Source organism: Coenobita brevimanus, chromosome 57 (assembly GCF_032717465.1).
Source record: "Coenobita brevimanus isolate Jiangsu-jjx chromosome 57, ASM3271746v2, whole genome shotgun sequence".
Classification (NCBI taxonomy): Eukaryota; Metazoa; Arthropoda; class Malacostraca; order Decapoda; family Coenobitidae; genus Coenobita; species Coenobita brevimanus.
This window is the reverse complement of record NC_137010.1, coordinates 32,575,346-32,595,853: the sequence shown is the minus strand read 5'-3', so window position 1 is coordinate 32,595,853 and position 20,508 is coordinate 32,575,346. Positions and strand designations below refer to the sequence as shown.

The window sequence follows — 20,508 nt, the reverse complement described above, 5'->3', positions numbered from 1 at the left end:
TCACTCTTGCTTTTCAGCCAGTCTATATCCAGGTTGGCCATATATGTAGCAGCTAACAGCCTTCCTACTTAAACTGTCTTCTCACAGAGAATTACCTCCAGTATTCATACAGTGCACTGTACAGTATCAGCTTATTTAGGGTAATACAGTATCTACATTAGGTGACTAGTAACCTGGCTGTTGCAGTGTTCTTGTATCTCGAGATACTGTAGTGAGTGATAATCTGCTACGGGCTCAAAGCCCCCATGAAATATGGAAATATATATATATCCATCCATCCATCATCCAATCCTACATTGCCCCATGAGGAGCGCAGGAGTCCGGGGCTAAGCAGTTGGTCCCGACATTTTAGATGAGAGTAACCAGCCTCACTCATCCCTGAGTGGCATTACATGAGCAGTCAACCCCAACCATCTCTTGGATATAAACCTTCACTGGCTCAATCCAATTGGAGTGCAATAATTACTCACTAAACCACAAGGCGCCAAAATTTGGTTATGTGGTTACCACCCAGCGTAGTAAATGGTTTCCTGGTGTACAAGAAACCATTTGGCTTGTCACTCAGTGTAGAGTCACCCATATAATATATATTCACTCGGTGTAGTGCTGCTCTCGGGTGACTGCCCTTTCCTCTTCTCCATCCTTCTTTCCTTCCATCCTCTTTTGTCTTTCTTTCCTTCATTCTTTCCTCGTTCTTCTGCCTATGGGTGGCTTAACACTCCCTCATCTGTCTTTCCTTCATTCTTTCCTTGTCCTTCTGCCTGTGGGTGACTCAACACTGAGTGACAAGCCAAATGATTTCCTGTACACTAGGAAACCATTTACTACACTGGGTGGTAACCATATAACCAAATTTTGGCGCCTGGTGATTTAGTGGGTAATTACGGCACTCCATTCGGATTGAACTGGTGAAGGTTTACATCCAAGGGGTGTTTGGGGTTTATTGCTTACGTAATGCCACTCAGGGATGAGTGAGGCTGGTCACACTCATGTTAAATATCAGGACCAACATGCCTAGCCCCAGGCTCCTATGCTCCTCATGGGGCAACGTAGGATTGGATTATGAGTGAATGATTTTATATATATATATATATATATATATATCATCATCATCATCAGCAGCAGCAGCAGCCATTTTGAGAATCCACTGCAGGACCGGCCTATCCCGACTGAAGTCGGGACGATATAGCCAATGTATCTCTACCAAGTGGCTTAGGCTGTCTAGTAGAGATTGTATGTAGGGTGAGAAGTGCTTGTAAGAGTAATTGTAGTGTTGGAGTGGCTTTGGATGTGTGTGTAGTCTGTGAACCAAGTGTAATCAGCCCGTGCAAGTCGACTGGGTACAAGCATACTTTACAGTAAGCGACACTGGTTCAACCACAGCACCCCTGGTGTCCGCCAATGTAGTACGTGGCCGGGTGAACACTCCCAAAGTTTATTACCCTGGCGGGGCGCGAACCCCGGTCCACCCGTGTACGAAACGCACACTCTACCACTGTACCACAGAGGCTCGTATATATATATATATATATATATATATACTGTATATATATATATATATATATATGTACAGTAGAACCTCTTTGGTTCGGACCCCTTTGATCCGGACTTCTGTTAATTAGGACAAAATTTAAAAATAATAAGCTCCAAAAATATGTTGAAAGTAATTCTAAAGTCATTTTCAGTATTGGCGCGGAAAGCGATTGTCATTCGTTTAGTCTCAGATCAAGGTAGGTCGCAACATGGGCGCTGTTTAAACACACGCTAGCATTCGTTCCATCAACTAGTTCACCAACCATTTATATTTTTACACTGTATTTCAAAAGTTAATCCTCCTTATCATGCCCCTTAATGCAAGTGTAGCTTCTGCAATGAATAAAGGTGTTAAAAGGAGGAGTTTGCTTACACAAATAATGGGTCAGAATATTCTGCAGTGTTTAATGATTACTGTAGGTCATTTTTTGTATAAATGTGCTTTACTTGTACATCAAACATTAGCTTCTTGCCCATATGGGCGTTATGAATATGCCACAGATGACAATGTATTTTTTGCCTACATAAGTTTTTATTCCAAATATTACAGTTAATTAATTAATTTATTTTTTTGCCTACATGGGCCTTAGTCACTAACTAAAATTTAAAATGTAGGCTAGTTTCTTATATTGGCCTTACCTTTAAATTATGCAATACAAAACTATCATACATGATTAGTTTGGTTATTTTAGTATCCTTTCATCTTTTGCAGTTACATAGGGTTGACATATGCCACATATGTTAATAATTGACAAACATACCATATGTAGACAGTTTTTGGTATGAACTGGAGATTACCCTGATGGTCCGGACAATCTGCTAATTCGGACAACCCTTCCCCCCATATAGTCCGAATGAGAGAGGTTCTACTGTATACAGTATATATATATATATATATATATATATATATATATATACAGTACAATCCCAGTTAACCAGGCGGCTTGGGGAATTCACCTTCCCGGTTACAGATTTTTCCCGTAGTTCTGATATTCAAATCTATACAAAGGCGATCATTATCACAGCAGTAAATACAATTCAGGTACTCACCACTCACATCAGGGGGCACACTAAGAGATTCCACCTGAAAAATTGCCTCGTTAACACACACCATGGTCATAATGCACGTGTGCATGCAATGCCTTGCAGTACCAGTACTGCAAAATGCACAAGTCCATTCTGTTAACTACCGAATAATTTCTTGTATGTACTGTACTCATGTGGAAAACTAAAGAAATAAAATCCTGAATATTTATTGGTAAATTATCACGACACCGGTGCCCCCACATCAGCTTTGTTTACGATCCCGGCCCCAACTGACCGCCACCATTCCGCCACTGTTTTGCACCATTGTTAACTACCGAAGTATTCGTTGTATGTACTGTACTCATAAAAGTGGAAAAATAAAGAAATAAAATCTTGAACATTTATTGGTGAACTGATGTTAAGACTGCACTGTAGAATTATCACACCTGTGCCCCCACAGGAGCTTTGTTTACGGTCCTGGCCCCGACTGACCTCCATCATTCCACCCTTCTCACCTCCCGCCAATCAGCTGTTTTGCACAAAATAAAATACATGATGTACTTATGAAGTGCAAGCATATATATATATTTTTTCTTCCAACAAAGTAAACCTTCATTCCTATTAACATTTTTTTTTTCATCTCTGCCAGCACACATGCGTTCTAAGATGAATTTATGTGGTGCAAGTTAGAGTCGGTCCATTAGGAAGAAAAACACCGGCATTTGCTGATTTGCTCTCTCCCGAGATGTCTGGCTTAGAAATTCCATGCCTGTCTTTGAAACGATTTAACCATCCAACACTGAAATCACAATCGACTTCTGTACTCATTTTATTGTGAAACTCTCTTGCTTTTTCTTGGATAAGAGGACCAGAAATAGATGCTCCCCTAGATCTTTCTAAGCAAAACCACTCGAACGATGAAGAGTATGCCTTTTTTCAATGGACTTCACTTGTCTCGCTTTTCATGAAAAATTCATTGAGCTTGGATGCTTGGGTCTTGATATAAATCGTTGGATTTTCTACATTATATTCGGTCATCAGTGTTTTATAATGTTTGCCTTTTTCAAGTCTATTGCATAGGTCCAGCTTCTGTGTCAAGGTAGGCACGACACGCTTACGTTTAGTTTGCTCTTTAGGCATTTTGGAGTGTTGAAATTACCATCCATCAGAGCAACACAACAGCAAGAGAGCTTGTTTACTGTCTGGTGGCAAAAAGCAGACTGGTGATTTGTGGAAATTGTGGAGGGTGTGGAGGATGACTGAATTCAAGTAGGGGAAAGAGGGAGGAGGAGGGCTGGTTAAGAGGATTTACTAGGGATTTACATTAGCCAGAAATGCCTTCACCTCGCTTAGTCCGACTTCACCCAGCCTCGCGTGACACGATAAAATGGCGGTTTGGCGGTCCATTCAAAATGGCGCACAGTTATAAATTACTGACATTTTTACCAGCCCTTGAATTTTCCCGTTTTTCTGAGTATTCCGTTTGTCTGGGTACCGGATAGCTGGGATTGTACTGTATATATATATATATATACAGTATATATATGTGGAGCCTCTGTGGTACAGTGGTAAAAAGTGCATTTTTGCACACTGGAGAGCGAGGGTTCACGCCCCGCCAGGGTAAAACACTTTGGGAGCGTTCTCCTGGCCACTTATTGCTTGGCGGACACAAGGGGTGCTGTGGTTGAACAAGTGTCGCTTACTATAAAAATATGCTTGCACCCAGTTGGCTTGCGTGGGCCGATTACACTTGGTTCATAGACTACACACACATCCAAAGCCACTCCAACATAACAATTACACTTACAAGCACTTCACACCCTACATTCAGTCTCTACCAGACAGCCTAAGCCACTTGTCAGAGATACATTGGCTGTATTGTCCCCACTTTGGTTGGGATAGGCCGGTCGTGCAGTGGATACTCAAATGGCTGATGATGATGATGATGATATATATATATATATATATATATATATATATATATATATATATATATATATATATATATATATATATATATATATATATATATATATACAGTAATCCCTCCACTATCTGATGTAATAGAGCCAAAGGCATGTCCGGAAAGTGGTCCCGTCCAGATAGTGGGGCCCTGCCTGCTGGACTGGTACTTATGACCCTAACCCAGCCTAACTTTGAAAGCCACCTAAATAACTCCCTACCAAACATGCATAGCACTTACTGAAACCTATTTAAGACCCTATTCACACTAATAATGGACATAAAGCATGAAATAAATGAAAAAGAACCAAAGAATGAGGAATTGGAAGTGAATGTGCCTCAGCCAGGGTATTTACAGCACATCTGTGGCCTCCTTTTCTAATGATTTGGCAGTGGTGAAAATGCTTTTGAAGTACGTACAGTAATCCAGTGTTGTGCTGCACTTAATTCTTTGCACTGTGAGTTATAATTGTTTAACACTGCACATTGTTCTTTACTGCACCACGCCAGTTTCAACCGCCAATTTGTACTCCACAGTTAATCCATTACACTCTAAGTTCTATTTTCTTAACACTGCACAACACTAAATTCCCGTGTGGTCTAGTGGCGAGGTATTGCAGTTTATTCACTGTTTATTCACCAAAAACGAGCACGTGTGGCTTCCATTGCTATAAGCATCTACTCACGACCGAAGTTAGGCAGTGACTGCTGATGACGGTGAAACAGAGTTGCCAGATCGCAACGGCCACATTACCAAACTCCTCAGTTTTCATTACTAAATTTAACTTCTCATTACCAAACTCGTAAAGGTAGCATTTATTCTTCACTAAGTATACATCCAAGTGGAAATACATGTAATCACTCTCCTTATAATTAACAGCATGTTGATTATTTTCATGCTATGTAGGCTAGCAGATTAATCAGAGGGAGCAAACAATCCACCATCTCCATCCTGTGTATCCTCATACATGTGCAAAATCCATATGGTAATGCATTATTCTGATTCATTACCAAACGAATTATTCATTGCCAAATTGGCCCACATTTGGTAAAATACCAAATGGTAACCCTGACAGGGGAGAGGGAAGGGGGAAGGAAGGAAGGGGTGAAGAGGCCATGGTGTAAACAACTGTACGGCGCCGCGCGTCAATTTCAAATTACGGGTGGGAAAAAATTAGGATTTGGGGGGAATTTTTTTCTTTTTTTGGCCATTTTTGGGTTCCTAAGGTCCAGGCCCACAATGTCCAGTAAGTGGGGTGTCTGGAAAGTGGGCATCCGGATAGTACAGGGCTTGCATATATATATACAGTAATCACTCCAATATCCGACGTAATAGAGCCATAGGTAGGTCCGGATATTGGTTCTGTCCGGATATTGGGCCCCAGCTTATGGACTTGTACTTATGGACCCTAACTCAGAGAAACACCTATACAACTCCCTCTGGACATGCATAGCACCTATTTAAGACCCAAATCACACCAATAAGGCACATAAATGACTGAAATTAATGCAAAAGAAACATAAAATGAGGGTTTAGAAGTATGTTCATACATTAATAAACATTCTGGTACTTATGGACCCTAACCTAGCCTAACTCAGAAAAACACCTTCCTACTGCACATGCATAGCTCCTAACACCCTATTCACACCAATAAAGGACATTAAAGAGTGAAATGAGGTAAGTATAGTATGGAAAAAAGTACAGTATGAAACGGGCCGGAATATTTTTTTTGGGGGGGGGGTTTCGGACCATTTTGGGAATACTGGATCCCAGGATGATTATGTCCGGGTAGTGGGGATGTTCGGATATTGGGCGTCCGGATTACAGTGATCCCTCCAATATCCGATGTAATAGAGCCAAAGGCATGTCTGGATAGTGATCCTGTCCGGATATTGGGCCCCAGCCTCGTGGACTTGTACTTATGGACCCTAACTCAGAAAAACACCTATACAACTCCCTCTGGACATGCATAGCACCTATTTAAGACCAAATCACACCAATAAGGGACATAAAAGACTGAAATAAATGCAAAAGAACCATAAAATAAGGTTTTAGAGGTAGGTTTATACAATATTAAACATTCTGGGTACTTACTACAAGTCCCTGGCTCCTGGACTGGTAGTTATGGACCCTACCCTAGCCTAACTCAGAAAAGCACCTTCCTACTGCACATGCATAGCACCTAAGACACTATTCACACCAATAAGGGACATAAAAGAGTGAAATGAGGTGTTAAGAGTTAAGTATGGAAAATACAGTACAGTACAATATGAAACATTCTGGGTCCTTACAGCAAGTCTCTGGCCATCTCGATGAATAACCTGCCTCCTCGCAGACTCTGACAGTAAGAAGGAGTTCCTGAAGCACTTGCAGTACACTGTTCATGAAGTCTTGCACAGAACTTAGTCATTTGCACTCAGAATTCCATTCTCTTAACACTGCGTACTCTTGTCTTACTTGCACTCCATTGTACCTTAATGAAATAAGTGTTGCACTCTGCACTTTAAGTCTTTCCACTCATAAAGCCATTTTCTAAATAAAACACACGTTAATTTACATTACATTTACAGTCCATTAAATCTTTGTTTTTTCACTCAGAACTCAAATTCCTTAACACTATGCACTGTTTTTTTTTTTTTTTTTTTTCACTGCACAACGCTGTAAATTCCCATGTGGCCTAGTGGAGAAGTTCTTGGCGTCTAATCACTGTCAGAGTCTGAGAGTAGCACATGCAGGTGACCTAGGGGTGCATCGCTGGGTCGTGGTGATGGCATACCCACTGCAGACGACTCTGAAGAGAGGCACAAAAGTCGAGTGGTGACTCCACCGTGCCTGATGTGCAGGGTTGTGGCTCGGAGCATGAGGGCCTGTCTTGGGGAGGCAGTGGAGTGGAGCCAGGGCTGGGCACAGCGGGGGTCACGGGCCCGAAAAAGATGTCAATGGTTGATTGACGCAAGGAACGACGATTTTGACGATTAATGATGCGCTGCCTGAAAGTGCGCACTTCCTCCACAAGTCCCAAGGGCCCCATCTCCCTGTCGCAGTCCGGGTGCTCCAGGTAGTCCAGAACGAACTCTAGGTGTTCCCAGAGTGCGCTCAGCTTGGGGATGGCTGGAGTAGTGTCACGCTGAGAGGAGTCCGCATCATCGTCGCCGTCCTTGTCGGAATCTTCAAGCTGGATCCTGACACCTGCAACTGAAGATGCGATCTCGATATCAGACATGGTCTGATACCCAGGATCGCCCTCTTCATCATCCATCCACTCACGCACTTCGTCCACATCAACATCGTTGCCATGCGCACGTAGACGTGCATGGAAGTCATCTACGTCAAAACCTAGGAAATCGTGCTCCACATCCGTTCCGAGAAGCAAACGAGACCAACCATTTTCTAGAGTCTTGACAGGGATTTCCTTCCATGCACTGGCCCAGTTGTAGATGGCAGACTTGGTGTTGTAGCGGCAAATGTTTTCCAAAGTCCACTGACCTCGTGTGTCCTGTCCCTCCCTGCTCTCGTCCTCGTCCTCAAGAACAACCATCACCTCGTCCAGGAACTTCCGTCTGTACAGCCTCTTCGTTGCCACGATCACTCCTTGGTCCATTGGTTGGATGAGAGCAGTAGTATTAGGTGGCAGAAACATGCACCTAATGCGGCCATTCTCAGCCACCAAGTCCTTGTCGCACGGATGGGCAGGTGCATTGTCGAGGAGAAGGAGGACCTTTACCTGATCACGTGGGATTCCCAGTTTCTCCGTCTGGTAATGGATGACGTCCTTGACGAAATGGCTGTGGAACCAGTCTTTGAAGATCTGGGCTGTGAACCATGCCTTCAAGAATGGTACCAGACGACAGGAAGGACATCCATCACCCCACGAAGACACCGAGGCTGCTTTGCACGGCCAACAATAACGGGCTTTAGCCGGTGCATGCCGTTAGCATTGGCACAACACAAAGCAGATATCTGTTGCTTGCAGAGCTTGCGGCCAGGTACACGCTTCTCCGTCTCCTCGGCTAGAGTGTTCGTAGGCAAAGAGTGATAGAATAAGCCAGTTTTGTCAGCGTTGTAGACTTGACCGAGAGTGAGGCCCTCCGTGTCAATCAAGCCCTTCACCTTGTGCTGAAACTTCTCTATTCCATCCTCGTTGGCGTCCAAAGCTTCGCCATGAGACTTACAGTTGGTAAGGCCATGTCGTAACTTGAACGCGAAGAGCCAATCTTCGGATGCCTTGAAGTCTGGGGCGTCACGAAGCCTTGCAAACTTCTCAGCAGCAGCCTTCAGCTCCGTGCCACGCACCATCACACCAGCAGCACGTTGCTGCCGATACCAAATCAACGTTGAGCGGTCGACTTCTGCAGTTGTTTTCCTCCAAATTTCAACCCACAACTGTTCAAGTCTAACTGTTACAAATATTTTATGAATGGAGGACAGCAGTAGTCTGGTGTATGGATTATTTTTTTTTTCCCCCATTTGTTTTTCCTTCTTCCGTTCTGTTATTAAAAAAATATATATATATATTCACCTTCCTCTCCACGTTGTGTTTGCTTTTCGACGAGACGTCAGCCGTGTACTGCATGAGTTTGTCGCGGGATCTCTTGATATCAAACAAAGTAGATCGGGCCAGGTTGAATTCACGGAGGATGCATGAGGTAGACCATCCTGCATCCACCTTGTCCAATATCTCTCTCTTCTTCTCTGGAATCAAAACCACTTTCTTCCTCTTCTCAGGCAGTGGGGCTATCATCACACACTCGAAGGAGAGGCACGAGAGCAGCAGGAGAGCCTGCAGCAGGTAAGGCACCATCACAAAAGCGAGCACGTGGGCAGCCATGACGATGAGCGTTACACACAAGACGGGCGGTAAGTGGGGAGGATGCAGGGACGCTCTAGCAAACGTCGGCGGAACAACGCACCAGAACGCAGCTCGCGCGCGTGAACTTTAAATTACGGGTGGGAAAAAGTCGGATTTAAAAAAAAAATTTTTTGTGGTTTTTGGCCCATTTTGGGAATATTGGATCCCGGGACGAAAATGTCCGGTTATTGGGGATGTCCGGAAAATGGGTGTCCGGATATTACAGGGATTTCTGTATATATATATATATATATATATATATATATCCATCCATCCATCCATCCATTGCCAGACGCCATGTATCCCAAACGGGGTGACCAACGGCTTAGAGTTAATTGTTTTACAGGGAGGGGCACTAATCCTCCACCAACCCCACTTGACACGTAGGGATGCCAACAGCATCTGGTGTTTCCAGGCGGTCGCCCATCCAAGTACTAACCAGACCCAACGTTGCTTAACTTCGCTGATCGGACAGGAAGCGGTGTACTCAACGTGGTATGGCCGTTGATATATATATATATATATATATATATATATATATATATATATATATATATATATATATATACACACTCACACACACACACACACACACACACAAGGTGCTACCCAAAAGTTTCAGTAATTTGAAAAGAGGGAGCCAACCATTGCAATTTTGCCTTTTGCCACTAGGATGAGTCAGCAGCACTCCTTCTGCGTCAGTGTGGCCCCAGCCGTGTCTGTGAGCGGACATGTTGTTGAGCTACGCTTACTATTGTAATGTGGCGTGTAGGTGGTTTGGCGGTTTTGCAATGGCGGACCAATGGCGCAGCAGTGTCAAGTTGATGTTGATTGTGTTCTTCCATATCCAAGGGATTGTTCACAAGGAATTCGTCCCACCCGGTTAGTGTGTCAGCGGAAAGTTTTACTGTGAAGTTTTGCAGCGTCTGAGGGAGAACATCCATTTCAAATGTCCAGAGCAGTGGAAGAACAAGGACTGAATCCTGCATCATGACAACCCACCGTCCCACACATCAGTTGTTATCCGGCAGTTCCTGACGTCCACTAACAAGGAAGCCATTTCCCATCCACGCTATTCACATGACCTTGCCCCCTGTGACGTTTTCCTGTTTCTCAAGCTGAGACTATGACTGAAAGGGTGTCGATTTGACTTGATTGAGGAGATCCAGACAGAATCACAGGAGGTGCTCAAGACAGTCATGCCACAAGCATTCCAGAGATGCATGGACCCATGGAAAAAACGCTGGGACCACTGTATATATGCCCAAGGGGACTATTTCGAAGGCAACAGTGAGAACTAGGAAGTAAGGTAACTTATTTAACTTCAGTATTCAAATTACTGGAACTTTTGGTTAGCACCTCGTGTGTGTGTGTATATTTATAAACACTCAATCCTCGTAAATCGTGGCAATTTGGGTCTGGACCACTGCCGTGATTTATGAATTCCGTGATATACGAATAATAACTTATGTGAAAAATTAATTTTGGTCTGGACTTTGGCCAACCACCCCCCACAGCACCCTACCTACACCTATCTAGGCACCATCAAACACAAACATACAAATTTAGGAATATTCAGTGCATGTATTAAATAGAAATAAACCATGTTAAAGGATCTCACCTAAATCCTATGAGGAAATTGCTCAAGTGGATGGAGTGGGGTGGTGTTGGGAAGAACGTAGAACCTCTCAGGACTTGTTCTTCCCAAACTCTCTCGTCAGCTTTGAAAACTTCTCTCCCCTCTCAACATGACGAATGAGCTCCAAACATTGACTGTACAACAATTGCGGTAGCTTCTTGACGCCATACTGCTTAGAGCGCTTCATTGGGGGGTCGGGAGGGACCATGGCAGGTAGGAGGCAGGGGGAAGTTGCACAAAAAGGCAGGAAACTCTCATACTCCATGGTGACGGTCTGTACTGTGCGGACTGACGGGACAAGAACAACACCCCCCCCCCTTGCACGCCATTGTCTCGGCAATTCACCTGTTACCAGTGACCTGGCCAGTAAAGACATGTCGTGCCACCGTACAAAATTCAAGGCCAGAGTGATTCCCCAATCGATGACAATGTGGAGGACAAAGTTTACATAGCATTAGAGGAAGAAACAGTCAGAAATGATGATCAGGTTATGTCGCCAAAAAAGGTCAGGTATGTTGATGTGTTTGGTGAGTGAAACAATGCTTATATTACCTATATTAGTGTGTGAAAACCAATATGCTCTTGTACTACCTATAAATTCGTACCAAATAAATTAATAAATACTGTTTATGATTGGTGTGGAATAGTTACCCTCCCATAGAACTAGTTTTCTTTAGAGCCAGCCTGATAGAAAACCCTGTAAGATAAGGGGTACAGCTACCTGTATCCAGTACTTTAAACCTCAGGTGAGCGTTTTCTCTATGAATTTTCGATGTTTCTCACCAAAAGTGGAGGTTTGAGCCAAAAAAACATTTTTCCGAAATTGGTCGGGATTGGGGGGAGTCAGTGGTAGAAAATCGGTCGGGACAGGGTGGTTAAAGAGCATGTTCATGTTAAATATTCATTGAGAGTCTCTGGCACTAAATGCAGCAAGGTATCTTTTGCCCCAGTCAGAAATTAAAAGATGAATCACAAATCAGGTGTGTCAGAGTCTCAACCTGTGATTGTTGCAGTGACTTTTAATGGATGCTGCACTGTAAGAAGTGAGTGGAAAATTGAAGGGTGGAGCCATCAACAGGTGATAGTTCCAGTATATACTATATTTGGCTAGAATGATACAATAGGTCCTTTATGCATCACAGTTAGAAAGTTTTATAGTTCCATTACTGGTATGCACCCAGTTTAGATGGAGTGAGAATTTAAATTATGCTTTCAGTCTATACAATATGTCTATCATTCTGTTTGTCATCCATCCAGTCCTTTAATCCTATCTGGAGTGTAGGGGCCTGGAGCTAGGCTACTTAGTCCTGACATTTAAGGCAAGAGTAACCAGTATTAATCTCTGAGTGGTATTACATACTGTGTGTGAGCATTGAACCCCAGTCATCCCTCAGATATACCCCTTGTGAACCACACCAAACCGGAGTGCTTTATCCCGTGAGACCACTGGTTTCATTTTGGTTTTGTGTTTACCACCCAGTGTAGTACCGATAAGTAATTTTCTGGGCTGCAAGAACTCTACACCACACATGAAGTGAGTAGATGGAGGGTGCCCCTACAACCATGCAATAATTAATAGAATGTATGTTATCTTATATTTTAGTTTAATGCAGTTCATGTCTTACTGTAACCTGCTTCTTTTTTGTTCATAAACTAAAGTATAAAAATTCCTTTTATAAAATGCATGATGTAGACATGGCACAGTGCCAAACAGCATAGAAACTAGGTGGAAGCGAAGCACATGTAATCTCATCTGTACTGCATCCTCTTTAGTCTCAGGAGGTGGGTCTTGCAGTGTTTCATCACTGCCAAGGTCATCCCTGTCCCAGTCAAATTCCTCAGTCAGCAAATGGCATTAGTGTTCATACCATGCTCTTTTTAAATCATCTTTTGAAACAGCCAACATTAGAGCATCATCCTTGACTGCATGCTTGCTGACCATTTCCTGATTTTCCTGTACCATCTTAATATCCCAACTCTCCCATTGAGCCCATTTAACTTGATGTTTATTTATTTGTACCCTAATTATTGCCCTATTTATCTCAATTCTAGCCCCTAGCTTGGTCACCGGGTATGACTCCCTGTCTCCACCTTCTTCCATTTATTAAACCGTTACGTCATTTTGCTAATTGTTGTTTCCATTTTGTCATTCCACCACCAGGTCACATTCTTTCTGGGGGCATCCCTAGTCCAGTCACAGGTTAAATTTGTGACCTTTAGCAGACTTTGCCTCAGGTGACTCTAGCTTTAAAATAACCATATACTGTATATTTCTTTCATTACCAGTAGGCATTTTCTGCAACTGAGCTTAGAAAGTTTCATTCCATCTCTCTCTCTCTCTCTCCATTTTTTTCCCTCAGCTCATAGAATACAGTTTGAGTAATTACCCACATTCTTCTCCAGGTATAACACATCCCGAACTTGCTTTCTGTCCCCTTTTGCAACAAGAATGTAGTCTACCTGGGTTTTGTTCCTTCCTGAGTCTGATGTTATCAGTCTATTGTCCCTTCAATTTGTTTTTCATTTTTGTTTTTGAAGGCTCCAACACGCCTGCATGAGTCAGCCTTGGTCACCTAATGGTGGCTATCCATGCTGCTTGATCTCTGGGAGCTTCCCTGTTTAGTCCCATAACCCAGAGGTAACACTCAGTGACCTCATCCCAGGCTTTTTTCGATCTACCACTCACTAGCCTACCCCCAACATTAATACATCTCACTTTCTGCATGTAGTTATCAACCGCCATCCTCTCCGCATGCCCAAACCATCTCAATCTACATCTCCTCATCACAACACTAATACACTCCAGTCCCATCCTAGTTGTCAACTCTTCCATCATAAACCAATCCCCACCAGGCCTTGCACTCAGGGATGCATTGCACATCCACCTAATCACTGCCACTTCTATACGTTTGAGCCTGCGAATATCCTCTTCCTTTACGCCCCAGGTCTCACTACCATACAGCACTACACTCCTAACACATGCTGCATACAAAGATCCCTTAGCATGGAGGGAGAGCTCTCTCAGTGTCAGGAGAGGCAACAGCTCCCTGATCTTCTTCCAACCACTCCTCACTCTAGCCACAGAGCTAGCTCCTGCCCCACCTCCAGCATATAACATGTCTTCCAAACAACAAAACTCTTCCACACACTAAAGAGACTCACCAGCAAGTTCAGTCCATTCACGCCTGGCAATATCCACATGCTGTCCCCGATGCACCATGCACATAAAATCAGAATGATCTCATAGTCTACCTTTTATACCACTATATCTCTTATGCACCCAGCTATCACAAACACAGCACAAGATGGAATTACTTCCCCCGCCGTGGTAACAAATTGCACATGGCCATTCTGCCCTAGATACCATCACTTTTGTTTTATCTGTTTTTACTCTTATGCCCTTGTGCCCCATACCGTCTCTCCTCTTCCTAAATCTTTCCTCCACCTCCCTTTCATCCTCTGCAACCAGCACCAAATCATCAGCATACAACATCTCTGGTTAAACATATTAGTTCACACTACCATGTCTGTGGAAGCCCCAGATTCAAGAATTCATTCTCTTTCATTGTTTCTTGTGCCATAGCCACAACCACCTTGGATTCCATGAAATCTCCAACCTTTTTTTCCAACTTGTCTGCTCATGTTGCCATTAAGTGCATCACAGTGATATACTGATAATCATTAATCAGGCTGATATACCAGTACACATCAGTGAATCCAGCTACGGCATCCAGAAGTTCATCCCACAGCTTGTCCTGTATCTCCTCAGACCACATTTTGGAACACAAGTTGAAGTACTAGCTACAATGTTTGTCAACTTCCACTCTCAGAAGCATGTTGTTTCATTGTTTCATTTACAAAAATAAAATGGAATGAAATAACGTCCACAAACTCATCCCAGAACTCATCCTTTCTCTCCTCACCTAACCAAATTGTGGAGCATAAGCTGAGACAACTTCCACAGTGCTTTTGTCAACTGCCACTTTCAAAAGCAGCATTCTTGGGTTGTATTTCTTTACCTTAAGCACTCCATCCACTCATTTTTCAGACAGTAACACTCCCTCACCACTGTTGCTTATGTCATCCTCACACCAGGAAACTTGTATCTTTTCCTCTCTTCCACAGTAATCATTTAGATATGTCTTGTTCATCATTCCAGCAACCAACAAACATTCGTTTCAACTAAAGGTGGGGAAAAAATTAGGATAAATGGTAGTGATGATGGCATTTTCACTTGTACTGTTGAGATTTCTCCAATTTTTTGTAGTTTTTCTTTCCCAGTTTATGGATCCTGTCTCACCCCATCCATAGCAAGGAAAGAAAGGTCATGATATTGAGGAGATGGGTTAGGATAATTATGATGATGATTGTTGTTATTGTTGAGTAACCCCAGTCTGTCAGGCGAGGAGGCCTGTCAACTGTAGACAAGCAATTGTCGCAGCAAGGCAGTCCTGTGCAGTGAACTGATGTTACCTCGTGGTATATATATAGCCTCACCACACCAAAGTGTTGGGGAGATTGTGGAGGTTTGGTTTGTGGATGGATGCTGCATTTAGGTCACTCCTGTCAGTTAGCCTTATCATCATAGTAGGATCCACATCACCCATGATAATGATGGTAATAATGGTATGCTTACCTGTGACTCTTACTCCTCAGGTGACCTCCCCATTAACCCACACAATCAGTGGAACAGCTAAGGCATGCGCCCAAACTGTCCTGGCAACATGGTGGTACAGTGAATCAAAATCCGTTCTCTGGTGGCTGAGCAATTGGATTGTTCTTGGAGGTTCCATGGCCTACACACACACCAAACACCGAGAGATGCAGAACACTGCTGCCCACCGCCACACTCTCCTACCCACAGCATCTGGAGGTAAAAAAGTCTGACAGCAGTAAGGATAGTGGAAATTTTTAATGCAAAAGTGTGTTTAGAGTGAAGTGTGTTGGGCATTGCACCTCACATTTGCATCCACTTTAAATGTGCAAGGGACAGTTTGAGATCAGTGGTAATGGGATTTGGGCAGTCTAATGTGTGTGCATTGTAAATTAAGGTGTAATTTTTTGCACACAATTAAAGCATTCCACCAGAGTGTGGAACTACATGGTGAAATAAATGATATTTTAAGGTCTGGTGAAAGTAAAAACAAAGGCCTTGTGTCCTACTTGTTAAATACAACGTGAGTTACATTTCCAAGCAAAATGCTGTACATCGTTGTAGGCTGGTTGTCACTAGTCTTAGAGCCTGGGTATATGGAAAATCCCGTGGAATAATTATGAAACCAAATGACATTATTGTGAAATTTGTTTTTCACGTAGATAAAACCTGTTTACCTCTTCAGTTGCAAGTATCCTAGTCACTGGCACCATGTGATAAAGGTAATCTGAGGAAGGCAGTTGGACTGTTCAGTAGTAGGTGCCTATTTACCACTATAATCACATAATGCTCAGGAGTTAGTTGTGACTGATTTGTGTGCTGTTATTTACTCTTCAGTTTAATATGGAAAGCACTTATTACCAGTGTAATTTCATGCATAGGCCATATCCATACATGATTTTGATATTGTATGAAGTACTTATACAATATTAATATGTGATCTTTGGTGTAGTTGTCATGTAAGAGCAGTTTTCTATCTATCTACCTATCTATTGCCAGATGCCTCAATCCCGTTTGGGGTGGCCACAAACAAATCGCCTCCAAGTCGCCCTGTCCCCCGCCATTTCACTGCCCTGCTCCCAACTCACACACCCCTCTCATATACCTCTCCACCCTCCATCTCATCCTCGGCCTCCCCCTCCCTCTTCCCCCCTCCACCTCACTCACATACACTCTCTTCGTCAGTCTTTCACCCTCCATCCTCTCCACATGGCCAAACCACCTCAGTGTGTTCCTCATAACGCTTCCTATCACATCCACATCAGAGCAGTTTTGTGGGTTAATATTGCTTCCTTTGATTCCAGTCCCATAGTCTTGTTGCCTGACATATCATGCTCTGTGACAAAAGAGATTTGATCTAGTTTCTTTTCATGTTTATAATGAGTGTGTAATGATGTGTTATGTGCTTAGAGGCAAAGATAAAAATGAGAATTACCTGTATAAATTTTTACAAATATCTAGAGAGAGGTAACTTATCTAGAGAGAGGTAACTGCTTAATTTGAAATAGATTAATCATCTAACCTCCATGCATAATCATCATCTTGAACCCAGGGTACTATATTTCATAGGGTGGGTAAATCCAGAACACAGTTCTTTGATATCAGATGTGAAAGAAAGAAAACTTACCCAGGTACAGGACTGTATTCTAAATGGCATTTTATGCTGTGTAGCATCATTTTCTTAGTATGTTATTATGTCCAGTGCACCTTTGTATGCTGTCATGTTATGTATATATTTTTAGTACTGACATATTTTGCCTCAGTGCTGTACAAGAGGATAAAAATGTATATTATGCAAAAATATGTTTCGGAGGAAGAGGTGTTATAAATCTCTTATGCCACCTTGAATATGGCCCAGTCTTATGCACTTAAGAGTCATTGCTGCAGCACAAGTCCTGTTTGTTGGAGTCACCACATCCCTATGCCAGTACAAGGAGGACTGGTTTCCAGTCCCACTTAGTTGCCTTGTATGCCAAGAAAGGACTTTTTTGGGTAATATTCTCTCTGCTGTCCCCAGAGGCGATTTCATTTTGTTTTGTTACTTTTATAAAGGCTCCAACGTGCCTGCATGCGTCAGCCTTGGTCACCTGATAGCGGCTTTCCACACTCCTTGATCCCTAGCAGCCTCCCTGTTCAATCTCTTATCCTAAAGGTCATACTCTGTGATCTTGTCCCAAGCCTTCTTTGGTCTGCCTCTCGCAGTCTTACCCTCGACATTCACATCCCTCACTTTCAGCATACAGTTGTCATCCTCCATCCTCTCAACATACCTGAACCATCTCAGTTTGCCTCTCCTCATCACAATGCTAATACACTCATGTCCCATCTTTCCTCTCAACCCTTTAATTCAGTTCTAACCCCCCCCCCCCAGGCCTCTTACTCAAGGGCATTCTACACATCCATCCAATAATTAAAATTTCTGTATGTTTGAGGCTTCAGATATCATCTTCCAGTACTGTTCAGGTCTCACTGCCATACAGCTTTACGCTCCTAACACATGCTGCATACAAGGATCCCATAGCATGAAGGGAGAGCCCTCTCGATGTCAGGAAAGGCAGTGACTCCCAGAACTTCCTCCAGCCACCCCATACCCTAGTAAAAGAGCTAGTTCCAGCCACACCTGTAGCATATAACATGTTCTCCAAATAGGACAACTCCTTCACACACACAAGAAATTCTCCAGCAAAACCAATCATTTCATTCATTGCATTCTCAGCATGCTGTCTTCAGCACATGCACACATGAAATAAACATTTCATGGCTTACCTCTAATACTACCACATCTCTTATGTACGCACTAACCACAAATACCGTACTGCACGTGATGGAAGTATTTCACACACCCTTGTAGCATACTGCATATAGCCACACTCCCTCTGCTTTAACAGTACTGCCACCAGCCCTGTGTTTTATGTACATATACTCTCAAATTCTTGTACCATATTCATCTCCCCACTTCCTAAATCTCTTCTCTGCCTCCCTCTCATTCTCCACAATCAACTCCAAGTCATTAGCCCACAACATCTCCCATGAGAGCCCATTTCTAAAGTCACATGAGAGAGCTTCAGGCACCTTGATAAACAATAAGGAGCTCAAGATTGACACCCTGATGTTTGCCATCATTCATGGAAAACTCATCACTCAAATCTCTGTTCACTCTCACCTGGGTGCAGACACCCTCGTACATTCCCACAACCACTCCAACTAACCACTCGTCAGTCTTAAGCTTTCTCATTGCCCACTTCACCACCTCCCTAGGAACTCTTATGAAAAGTCTTCCCCAAACCTAGAAAAACAAAGTACAGCTCCCCCTTCCTTCCCCATATATTTTTCCTGAAGCTGCTGGACAGTAAATATTGCATTAGAGGTCCCTTTGGCATAAACCCAAACTGCACCACATCATTATTCACTCCTTCCCGTATCATACGTTCCACAGCACTCTCCATGACCTTCATTATCTGGTTGAAAAGTTTTAAGCCTCTATAGTTTCCTCTTTGTAGGGCATATCCCTTCCCCTTATAAACTATTTACAGTCACACATAGGAGTCTGGGAACAATAGTAGCCAGACTGACCATTTTCTGGTTAGGTAGGCTGATAGGATGACAGTGAAGGAGGCCCTCAGTATATCTATTTAGCCCTTCAGCATATCAACAGTCAACCCAGACACACCCGCCGCCCTGCCTGGCTGCATTCTGCCGATTGCCTTGTTCACAGTAGCAGCATCAGTCAAAGGCCAAGGACAAAACACTGGGTCTGCTGACTCCAGATCTTCCCTGTTGCAGTCAAACTCCTTATTCAGCAAGACGTTATAATGCTCTGCCCAAGCATCTTTAATATCCTCACTGTCCACCACTACTCTTCCTTCATCATTCTTCACACACTGCTCACCTGTGATATCCTTGTTTTCTCTTTTCATCTGTTTTGCCACCTTAAATACCACGTTCTTCCTTTTGGCACTGTTAAGGCTATCCAGTAAAAGTCTCAGACTCAGATATTGCCTTGTACACCTCCTTTCTGGCTGAGTGCGTGGCAACCAAGTTTTCCTCTTTTATTATCCCATTTCCATTTCTGGATAAGCTGTCTTTCTCCTTAACTGCAGCTTCTACATCCTCATCCCACCACTGTGTTCTTATGTCTCGGTGGGACCCTTGTTCATCCACACACGGGTTAGTAACTCTCAAGAGATTGTTCTTGTTAGCTCGGTAGTGCTCATTAACACTCCTGTCTGCAATATCTGCAGCTCTCTGTTTGTCCACCACTCTACTCATCTCACCATAGAAGTCATCCCGTATTGCATAGTTTTTCAATTTCCATGTTTTCCCCCTGGATGCATAGGTCCTCTTCTTCATTATCTGCACCTTTAGTATCATAACACATCAGTAGTAGTAGTAGTTGTTGTTTCCTAGGCAGTCTGGCTGAACAGCCCCGAGTCCCAAAGGAAGGCCACAGCCGAGACTGGGCATTCCCACAGAGCTCTCAAGGAGTGTATGTTGTGTTGCTAGCGTAGGTGATTGCGTGCAATGCAGTCTTCCATAATGTGCTTAATGGTGCTGTGTTGCATCCTGGACAGGTGTCAGTGATGGAGTCATCCTGCCTCTTCTGATAACTTAAGAGGGCTGGATGATGCTCACATCTCAGCCTGACCAGGGGGACCCTGTCCTCACGAGGGAGATAGGATTCAGAAGGGTGGATATCAGGAGGCCTTGCATGCAGTCGGGTGTTGTCTTTAAGTGACATCAGTAATCTTTGTTGTTGCACACGCTCTTGGGTCACCATAACTTTAGCAGCCTTCTCTAACCTCATATCAGCCATCTTGACCAGAAAATAGCCAGTCTGACTACTA

At 43.3% G+C, this 20,508-nt stretch overlaps 1 protein-coding gene and 1 non-coding gene across 2 annotated transcripts in view; one reads left to right on the top strand and one right to left on the bottom strand.

The window, feature by feature from the left end:
- The window catches only part of nac (GDP-fucose transporter nac), a 130,504-nt gene extending 114,482 nt beyond the window's left edge, over nt 1-16,022 (top strand). Inside the window, exon 8 of the mRNA XM_080274253.1 lies at nt 15,667-16,022. Coding sequence (XP_080130379.1) covers nt 15,667-15,897 — 231 coding nt within the window. The 3' untranslated portion in view covers nt 15,898-16,022. The remainder of the gene's footprint in view (nt 1-15,666) is intronic.
- LOC145402389 (5S ribosomal RNA) lies at nt 9,762-9,880 on the bottom strand. Its single transcript, XR_013897746.1, has one exon. It is a non-coding gene; the product is annotated as a 5S ribosomal RNA (ribosomal RNA).
- Nucleotides 16,023-20,508: the final 4,486 nt, after the last annotated feature.